The sequence below is a fragment of the Monoraphidium neglectum genome (genome assembly GCF_000611645.1).
Source record: "Monoraphidium neglectum strain SAG 48.87 unplaced genomic scaffold scaffold02171, whole genome shotgun sequence".
NCBI classification, from domain to species: Eukaryota; Viridiplantae; Chlorophyta; class Chlorophyceae; order Sphaeropleales; family Selenastraceae; genus Monoraphidium; species Monoraphidium neglectum.
The window spans coordinates 1-10,181 of record NW_014011457.1 but is presented as its reverse complement, the minus strand read 5'-3'; the positions used below and the strand labels follow the sequence as shown (position 1 = coordinate 10,181).

Below are 10,181 nucleotides of genomic sequence, written 5' to 3'. Positions count from 1 at the left end.
CCCCAGCACCCACCTTGATGTCGTTGCGGCCCTGCACCGGCTTGGCGTTCTCCCTCAGCTTGCCCACCAGGTACTCCGCCGTCTTGTCGATGCCCTTCTTGACGGCGATGGGGTTGGCGCCCGCGGTCACGTTCTGCAGACCAAAGTGGATCATCTCGCGCGCCAGGCAGGCCGCGGTCGTGGTGCCGTCGCCCGCAGCGTCGTTGGTGCGGCCGGCAACCTGTGTGTGAGTGTGTATGTGTGTGTGTGTGTGTGTCAGGCGGTGAGGGCCAGCAGAAGTTCCAGGGGTGCGTGAGGGCTGGGGCTTGGCGGGGCGGCACGGGGACACTCACAAATTCCTTTACTTGCGGGCCGCGACCGCCGACTCATCGTGCAAAGTTGGGAGGCGAGGCGCAATTGCCAACGCCCTGCTGTTCCGAGGCAGCGTCGCCAGGCTGCAGGCAGAGGTCGTGGTGGTCCTCGCTCACGTCCCATTGGCAAGAGTACCCCCCCCCGCAGCACACACACACACACACACACACACACACACACACAACGTACGCACACACAAACACAACGTGCGCACACACAAACACAACGTACGCACACAAACGTACACATGCACATGCTCACGCGCGCACAGACACTCGACGGCCTGCGCGCGCACACGCACCTCCTTGACGAGCTGCGCGCCCGCATTCTCCACCGGGTCCGCCAGCTCAATGGCGCGCGCGATGGACACGCCATCGTTGATGACCTGGCGGGGGTCGAGGGCGGCGGCCAGGGGTGGATGAGAGGGGTGAGGGCTCCGACGCGGCAGTGCAGGAGCACGGAGCATGGCGGTTGGTCACCCACGCTGTTGCTCCGCAGCTCACGAGGCGCTGCTGTCTGCATGAGCGGCGGATCGCACGCCTGCGCAGCTGGTGTAGGCGGCCGCGACAAAGTGTGGAGCGCTGCTCGCATCAAATGTTGGCGGTCCCTGGGCTGCCACGCGCCCCCATCGCCCGCGTCAACCCAGCCCCGCTCAAACCCGCTACAGCCGCGCGTGTCCGGACCCCTGCCGGATCCCTGCTGTTTCTGAGCCGCACCTGCGGGATGCCGAACTTCTGCTCGAGCACCACGTTGCGGCCTGCGGCGGCGGCAACAGCAGTCACGCTCCACACGTCAGCGAGCCCCGAGCCTCCACGCGCGTGCGTGATGCCACCAGACCAGCCACGCCTTCGCACCATGAGAGCGCCACCTTCAACGCCGCGCTAAGTTGAGCCAGCAGTAATGCAGCCTGCTGCACGGCCCACCTGCGCGCCACCTGCGCCCAACACCCCTCATGCCCGCCGCACTCACCGCGCGGGCCGAGCGTCACGCACACCGCATCCGCAACCTTGTTGATGCCGGCCTGCAGCCTGCGGCGGCTGTCAGCGTCAAAGACGATCTCCTTGGCATCGGCCCTCACAACCTGCATGCATGTGCGCGTGAGGTGGCGGCGGCGTGCGTCGCATCCGGAAGCGTCGGCCATGGCTGATGGGACGGCTGCACATCGACCATGATGTTGGCGCGAGGTTCCAGCATGGATACTCTCAGAGCACTGCCGGCTAGACAATATGCATGCCGGCCCAGTGCTATGCTGTGTCACGCCAAGGCGCCTCGGCTGGCTTGAGTGCTCCTGCCAGCGAGCGCGCTGCGCCCTGGCGGCGGCTTGCGCATGTGCTCGCTCGGACGCCTCGTTGCACCGGCCCTGGGCTTCACGCATGTATATACAACACAACTATGCTGCAAGTATATGCGCAAGATGCGCGAGCAGGGCGCAGCACGGGTATGCTTCCAGAGCAATCGCACTGCAGGCTCCCACGCACCACCGAGCGCCTCGAGCGACCGCCGGACGAAAATGCCTTCTTGTTCAGCACCTGTATTGATAGAGTCCCAATGGGAGTCAGCAACACGCGCCCTGGCCAGAACAGCACCCAGACGCCACAGTGATCAGGAGTCCCGTACCTTGCCGTTGAGGGCCTGCATTGTGGCAGAATGCTGGTGCAAACTCGATACGGTGAGGATGGAATAGAGGGCGCATGTATGGGCCGTGTGACGTTTTGCTGCATGCTGCAGGTCCCGAGAGTTCTGGAAACGAGAGCGGCAGGGCCCTGACAGAGGCTCCCAATATACAAAGGCCAAAGTTACGAATTGTTCGAGCATGCCGTACGTGTCAGTCACACCAGCAGCTGGAGAGGATCCGAGTACTTTGTGTGCTCGCCATGGGTCCAAGGCAGTCAACGCGCCCTGGTTGAGGCTGCAGGCCGGCAGCTGAATGCGTTGCTGCTGGCCGCGCGTTGCAGGTTACACTATGCTGCAATGTGCGGTATGGCAATGGGGCGTCAGAGTGCTGCCTTGCGATGACCGCACTGCAGTGTGGTCTACAAAAGTTGCAATTACCAGAACAGGCACCAGAATAATGCAAGAAAAGGCGTGGCAGCTTCAGGCAGCCGGTTGGCCCAACCGAACCCACGCAGCAGCCGCAAGGCGCCTCAAGCCTTGCCGCTGCCTTCGCCGCCGCCCGCGTCCAGCCGCCGCACCACCCTGGCCGGGTTGCCTGCCACCACTGTGTAGGGCGCCACGTCCTTGGTGACCACCGAGCCCGCCCCGACCACGCAGTTGTTGCCGATGCTGACGCCTGGCAGGATGATGGCGCCGCCGCCCACCCAGGTGTCGCTGCCAACCGTGATGGGCTTAGCAAACTCAGGCCCCTTGGTGCCCTGGCGCACAGCGCCCTCCAGCGGGTGGCCGGCAGGGTAGACCTGCGGGGAGACGCGGGGCAGCGAGGGCAGTGAAGAGTGGTGAGCAAGCGCCAGCGCTTGGGCGGCTGCCGCTGGAGGCTTGACCGTTGGCGCACACTGTGTGGTGGCAGTGTGCACCCATGAGACCCTGGGGCGCACGTGGGGCGTGGCGGGCAACAGGCGTGGCAAAGCCACGGCGGGCACAGCGCGGAATGTGGGTGACCCAGGTGGTACTAACCTGCACGTTAGGGCCAAACAGGACGCGGTCACCGATGGTGACGGGCGCGCCGTCGAGGATCACTGCGGGACCGAGGAAGTAAAGGACGAGTCACCACGGATGAGAGGGCTGCTGATTTAGTGCAGCTTGCCAGGCCGCGGTTTCGCGCCCCGGCTGCGCCTCGCTGCTGGAATTTCGGGACTTGTGCAGTCATTGCAAGGTGCCTCGCGCCTCATTCTCCTTCAGTCAACGCCTCATTTTCGTCCAGCAAACGCCTGCAGTAGCACCCCTCCCGCCCCAAAACCATTGCTCGCCTGTGCCAAAGTTGGCATAAAAGTCCTTGCCCACTTTGATGTTGTAGCCCTTCAAATGTGGGCAGGACGGCCCCGGGGGGGGGGGGCAGGGTGGTGGTCAGCTCCCCACAACTCGTGAGCGGCAGGTGAGGCATGCCGCGGCCAAAGGCTGCGAGGTCCACGAGCGTTGCGAGGCGCTCGCCGCAAGCACGCGAGCGTCAGCGCCGGCAGCATTATCACTTCACTGAGCACCCTCAAGGCTTACATAATCAACTCGGAGCGGCGGCTCGATGTATGGCGGCTGCTCCTCGTCGAAGCCGCCCAGAAGCTGCCGCAGCACCTCCAGGCGCTTTGCCTCGTCGAGCTCGGTGTTGAACGCGTGAACCAGGTGGCGCGCCGCGGTGCGCTCAGCCACCAGCTGCGGCGTGAAGGCGTAGTAGAGATCGCCAGCAAGCATTTTCTCCTTTTCGCTGCGCGCATCCGCAGTGCTTGCGGCGGCGCCAAAGCCGGTCGCTTTGGCGGGCGAGCTCGGGGCTGGTTGCTCGGACATGGCGACGCAACAGAGGCAGATGAGAGTGCTGTACAATGGATATTCTTGGCTACTTGCACAAGCCCGCGGGGAAGACGACCAGATCACCGCGCAATGCAGCACTACAAACGGCGGAGGCGGATCTTGACCAAAGAAATGACAATTGAGCAGCGTTAAGAAGTTTCGACGTCGACGTGCGCTCCCAGGAGTGGTGCCATAGGTGCTCACTCCCAGAGGTTGACCGCGCCCTGGTGTCCCTCACCCAACCCTCATCATCAGGCTTGATCAAGGCCCTTGCAGACCACGGTGTGTTTGTACGGTCAGCATAGAAGACACTGGACAACAAATCAGGTTATCTGTGAGTCATGATAGGACAGCAGGGATGCGAAACAAATTTGTGTGTTCAAACCCAGGTCAACGGCGTCTGCGAGTCGGATGACATGGCCACTTGATTGCAAACGCAGGGCGCACATGGTCGACGGCAGGATGACGTTCAGCCCACTGCACCCACGCAACATACAATATGAGGGCCGGCCCTGCACGCCACCATGCCCACTGGATATCATCACTGGCGACTCACCAGGGCACGACCTCTCCGCTCTCCTGGACCCTCGGGTGGCTTCACCTACGCTGCACACCACTCCGTACCTCGACCTGATTGGTAGCTTGTGGCACGTGATTGGAACAAATATTGGTTATGGGTAGCCTGGGCGGTGCAGGGCTTGGTTCATGCCATTGTGTATCAACTGACAACTCATGGGCATGGCGGTCTGCCTGCAAAACTCTCTGCGCACACAGGTCAAGCTTGTCAACCAGGATACAAGAACAGACACATTGTGATTCACTCTCCATTCAGATTACAGTAGCGAGGTTTTGTTACTAGAAGCTGTTGTGACGACAAGTCTATTTCTATGCCATGTGCCGAAAACGACAAGTTGCTCCAGTGGAAACGGCATCAGGAAGGACAAGCTCAATGCAGTAACGCCATCATGGCAAAGATACAGTAATTGATGGATGTGGCGCTGCCATTTGATTGACCAGCTCACAACATGTGGGCTACGCTGTGTTGCATACGTTGGCTGATGGTGTCTTGGGTGGAAACACAGTGCGTGTGAAGGCCTGAGCATGCCTCAAGCCCCGATCATGACAGCAAGAGCCGCCGGCGTGGGGGCCCGCAAATCAGCGCCTTCACTTATCGCCGGCGTCGCCGTCGCTGCCGCTCGGGCCTGGTGCCGCTGCGCGTGCATGTCTGCGTCCAGCAGGCGGCGGAAGGGGTTGATGGTCCAGCCATGCCGCCTGGCTGCAGAGCCGGGGCCGTCCAGCCCCTTGTCGCTGCTGGCATCCGCTGCTCCTGCCTCCAGGGACCCATGCAGCAGCTGCGGGGTGCTTGCACTTGACTGGCTGCCTCGGCTGCCTGCGTGTGCAAGGGAGGAAGCAGAGTGGGAGGAGTGAGGAGGGAGGGCGCGGTTGTGCCACACAGCGCAGGCAAGCAGCGTCAACCGCGAACTGCCAGCAGCAAGTTGAGTAGCTGCGGCCACCACATGCTATGTGCCAGTCACCACCACCCTCCGTGGCCGCTCACCTAAAAACAAGTGCTGCGTTCTAGATGCGCCACTGGACAGGTGGCGCAGGCTGGTTGCACTGTCAGCAGCCGCGCTTGCACTGCTGCTGGTGCTCCGCCTAATGCCGCTGCTGCTGGCTTCAGTGCAGCTGCCACTGCTGCTTGGGCTCTCCGTAAATACTGTGCAGCGCATACAATCCAAGGCGGTGTCTGTGCAGTCCATTGCCGCCGAGCTCTGACAAACAGTAGACGTGAAGGGTGGGCGTTGTGGCGCCACAGCTGGAAGTTGTTCGCAAAGGTGGTGAGGGCGTCGCTCTAGAATATTGAAGAAGAGGTTTAGCCGTGATTCTGCAGGATTAAGACCGGCCGATAGGATCCCCCGCTGCGGGGGTAAAGAGACCACCACACGAAAAGGCAGGGTCAGCGGGCCACTTGAGGAGGACTTGCGCTGATTGGCAACCTCAGTAAGATCAGGATAAGATACTTGATTGCTATTATTGCCAACGAGGGCAGCCAAACTGGTGGATTTGGTACCAAAGCGGGTATCATGGAGAACGGTCGCCGCAGGAGCACGTATTCGAACAGGCTATTTGTCAATTTTCGCTTGATCGCGGCATCCTTATGCCCATTACTGATTTTGCATTCCGAGATCCTTCAAGCGTCATCCCTGGTGACTCGGCCGCGCAGGAACGCAGCGGCAGGCCGGGTGTGCGCGTCTATAGCCAAATTCGCCTTGTATTCATAGGATCCACTCAGCGGTGCTAGTGCCCTTGCTCAGCGACCTTGGCAGCAGCACGCAGCATCAAAGCCACGCGCAGCACACACTAGTCGTGTTGCGCCGCGTCTGCTCACCGCCACTGGCCAAAAGCCCAACCGCAGCGCAAGCCAAGCCACAGCAGGCGTGCGACGTTTGTGGCGCGCCACGTGCACGGCAGAGCAGCTGTCGGCGTTGCCATGCCACGACTCAGCTCGAGCAATGCGCGGCTTGCCGTCACCCTCGGCCTAGGGATTGCGCTCGTGGGCGCGCTGCCCATCTCGTTCCTTGTGATTGGAAAGGTGGGGTCGCTGTGCTGACGTTGAGCAGCTTCTTCTAGTCGCTTGATTCCAAAGCCTTCGATGCAGCGGCACACGAATTGTCAAGAGCTGCAGCAGGGCCGCGCCACAGCTCAGCTTTAATCGTGCCTCTGGAACATGGCGGGCTGCCGCCGCCTCACGCAGACTAACACCAACAAGGCGATGCCCGCAAACAACCGGATACGGGGCGCATACGCCAACACTCAGGCAGGTGGCAGCCTGCGCTGGGTCAGCGCAGATTGGTTCAGGCGTTGTGCTGTGTGTACTCAGTCGGCTTCGGCGTACGGGAAGCCCCAGCTGTGGACAACCTGTTTAGCGTCGGCTGCACACCTGCTTTGCAACTGCATTGTTCGGCTCTGGCAGCGTGAGGATGACCCTGTTGTCTGCACTTGGCGGCTGCCGCCGCGACTGCTGCTCGCAGCATCCTCGCTCCACAATCCCGACACGATGGCCCCCGACCTTTTCCACTACCAAATGCAGAGCAATGACATTGGCCCTGACCGGCCTCTGTGACGACGACACCTGCCGGCGCCGCCAAGCAAGATGGTTGTGCCGTAAGCCCACATTGGTTGGTTTTGCGGCTCTGGACATGCTCCTTCATTTCCTCATTTGTCACGTGTTACTCAATCATGCTGAACTCCTAGACCAGAAACAGTGCGCTTGCAGGCTGGTCAACGTGATGAGCGGGTTGTAATGCCGCAAAGACATGACGACAGCAAGCTGTGCAAATACAGCAGCTCAAAGATCACAGTGGTGATGGACCACCATCAGAGCACCCTGCTAAGGCTCACGCGTGTGTGGGAGTGCGTGCCCACTACAGCAGCGGCTCGCTGCCCCGCCACATGACGCGCACATCCGGCCACCTCGTCTCCACCACGCACTCCAGCGGCGGCACCGGCCGGCCCTGCCATGTGCCGCGGTCGCCCATCTCCGCCGCCAGCCGCGACGTCCAGCCGTCGCCTTGCGCAGGAGACACGTCCAGGTATATGGGGCCCTGCTGCCGGGCCAGGCCGTCGTACAGCGCCAACGTCAGCGGCGGCTCCAAACAGCCTGGCCGCTGTCCCGCCCACGTCCACGGCGCCGGCGCGCCGGCACTCCCGCCTCGCGCCCCCGTGCCTGCCGCCGCATCCACGCCGAAGTCGCTGTCGAGGACTGTTTCATCTGGGGGTGTGAACAGGACCGTGAAGTGGCTCTCGCTTGAGACCACCCAGATCGGCAGTTCAGGGCTCTTTAAGCACTGCCCCACCTCCAGGTAGCGGTACCTTGAACACAAACATGGCACAGGCGTGGATCGTTGGTTGTGTCGTGTCAGCGGCAACATTGCACGACTTTGCGAGGCAGCATGGGGTGTGCCAAGGAGCAGCATGGCAGACGCACGAGCAGCTTCCCCAGTGCGGTGCCCAGATAATTCGGCCAATGCGACTTCCAGGAACCCTCACCACTCGTGTAGCGACAGCAGCCCCACGCGGGACTGCTCTGCCACTCCGCGCAACACTGCCCCGTCCTCTCCCCCGTCCCCTCCGTCGGCCTCACACCCGCCCACGCGCCGCTCCCCGTCAAACGCGTTCGACACCGCGCGCCCCGTCAGCGCGAGAGTAACGAGCTCGAGGTTGCAGTGGCCGTGCGCGCCCACAAGCGGCACGGCCCCTGCCTCGTCGGTGTCGGCCGCGGCCGCCTCAACTCCCCGTGACATCACCAGCGACGCCAGCAGCAGCACCAGGCCCCAGCCGCCGGGCTCGCTCCACTGCGGCAGCGCCGACGAGCGCAGCAAGTGCCCAAGGCCGCACCTGCTGCGTGCGCGCACCACCCCAAGGGACCGCGACAGCCGCGCGGCGCTGCAGGCGCGGCCCTGCATCGCGCGGCCGGCCTCGTCCACACACAGCACGACCGCGGCGCATGCCGCTGCCCGCCCCCTGCCGCCGCCGCGCCCGCCGCCCGCCGCCCGCCAGATCATGTCGCACAGCGCCTCGGCCAGCGCATCACGCAGCTCCCCCGCCCCTGGCCGCCGCAGCGCCCCGGCCCCGCCCTGCGCCGCGAGCGCCGCCAGCAGCTCCCCCTGCGCGGCCGCCAGCAAGCCGCAGGGGCCGCCTGTCTCCTGTACCAGGCCCCACTCCAGCCCTGGCCGCGGCGGGTCAACAAAAAACAGCCCCTGCTGCCACCCACTGCTTGGGGGACCGTTGCCGGCCCCCCACATCAGGTCCCACAAGCGCCGCTGCAGCTCCGGCGTGACCCACTCGGCGCGTGCCGCCGAGACAGCCGCGGGCCCGGGCGTCAGGGGGCCCGGCTGGGCAGCCCCGGGCCTCCTGCCCCGAGCTGCCGCGGCGTGCTCACTGGGGCCGCCGCGTGCGCCTTCGCTGCTGCTGCCGGCGCCTGAGACGTGGTGGCTGCTGCCTCCCTGAGCGTCGAAACTGCTGCAGGGATCCTCATCTAGGTCCTCCAGAACCAAATTGTCCTATGAGTGTACAGTTTACGATGCACAGAGGCTAGCGGTTCAGAACATGAGAGGGTCCTGCAGCAGCGTGGCTATGTTCTACATTCAACGCTCTCCTCTCCCCCAAACTCACCACCGCCGGTGGCCCATGCCCACGCCGCAACCCGCGAGCCCTGCGTACCTGCAGGCTCGACGCCAGCGTTGCTACCGCACTGACGGGCCCGAGACCGCTGCTGGCGGCAGGGACCCCGGACGCTGCGACCGCTGATGCCGGCGCCGCTGTGAGCGTCTCCCCGCCGCTGCTGCTGAGCCGCTCGCCGAAGCTCGCCCGCCGGCCTGGTGCAGCTGCACTCGTTTCGCGCGACGCCTCCGCTGCCGCCGCCTTGTCGCCAAAACTGTGATGCACGGCTCCAGCTGCCGTGCCTGCAACTGGGCCGAAGCAGCAGCCCGTGTGGCCGCAGCTGAGCCGCTGCGCGACCCATTGCTCCAAAGTGGAGACGCCAGAAGCAGCTGGCAGGTCGAGCCGCAGGGCCTCCAGCAGAGTAGCACGCTTGGTAATAGGCTTCCCTTCCCTTTGCGGCTGCGCACGGTTCAGGCCGAGAGTGGCTTAGAAGGTGTGGCGACATGTTGGGGGCAGTTGAGTTGCTGGCCTATGCCGCAGCTGACGCAACTTTGCTCCCGGCGCCGCACCCGCTCGGTCAGGAACGCCTGCAGCGCGCCCGTGCATCCCGAGTGTTTCAAGTATTCTCGAACCAACGCCTGTGGCAGGGACAAAGGGTGAACGGGATGGTTGCAGATTGGACCACGACAGGGTGCCAGTTCTTCGTGTGATCTGATGAGTGTTTGGAAAAATACACGAAAAAACGCTATATTGGCACACCTCTGTCACGATGGCTGCTTCCCACATTGCTGTACACACGGCATGCGGCGGGTGCGGGATCGCCAGTCAAACACTGCGGCGTGTGGTGTTAAGAACAGTGAATACCGTACGTGAGTTTTGTTTGATCAGTAGGTGTGGCTGGGCGCCTCTGGGCCATATTGACTGGTGGAATCGCTGCGTCCCGTACCGTGGTGGATTTGGGCCTGCAGCCTTACCTGCGCTCCCCCAGCTTCAGTTGATCACATGTTCACCCTGTGCCACACTAGGCGGGCAGGTTGATATGCAAGCATCCTGCACAGCGCTTCTAAAGCTAGGCATTCGTATGCGTGAAAGTGCGTGCGCGTGCACACGCACACACACACACACACACACGCACGCACGCACACACACACACACACACACACACACACACACACACACACGCACGCACGCACGCACGCACGCACGCACAC

General features: G+C 63.2%; 3 protein-coding genes across 3 annotated transcripts; all 3 read right to left on the bottom strand.

The window, feature by feature from the left end:
• Nucleotides 1-365: 365 nt before the first annotated feature.
• On the bottom strand, nt 366-1,989 carry MNEG_10082 (RuBisCO large subunit-binding protein subunit alpha; the record flags this gene model as incomplete). The annotated part of the gene is made up of 6 exons (XM_014041448.1): nt 366-434; nt 653-736; nt 1,068-1,108; nt 1,321-1,432; nt 1,830-1,880; nt 1,969-1,989. 6 exons carry the CDS (start codon nt 1,987-1,989, stop codon nt 366-368), a joined length of 378 nt encoding a protein of 125 aa, XP_013896902.1.
• Nucleotides 1,990-2,495: 506 nt separating this feature from the next.
• Nucleotides 2,496-3,711, bottom strand: MNEG_10081 (hypothetical protein; the record flags this gene model as incomplete). The annotated part of the gene is made up of 3 exons (XM_014041447.1): nt 2,496-2,765; nt 2,983-3,044; nt 3,507-3,711. 3 exons carry the CDS (start codon nt 3,709-3,711, stop codon nt 2,496-2,498), a joined length of 537 nt encoding a protein of 178 aa, XP_013896901.1.
• A 3,521-nt stretch (nt 3,712-7,232) lies between these two features.
• Nucleotides 7,233-8,845, bottom strand: MNEG_10080 (hypothetical protein; the record flags this gene model as incomplete). The annotated part of the gene is made up of 3 exons (XM_014041446.1): nt 7,233-7,680; nt 7,858-8,474; nt 8,750-8,845. 3 exons carry the CDS (start codon nt 8,843-8,845, stop codon nt 7,233-7,235), a joined length of 1,161 nt encoding a protein of 386 aa, XP_013896900.1.
• Between the last annotated feature and the right edge of the window lie 1,336 nt (nt 8,846-10,181).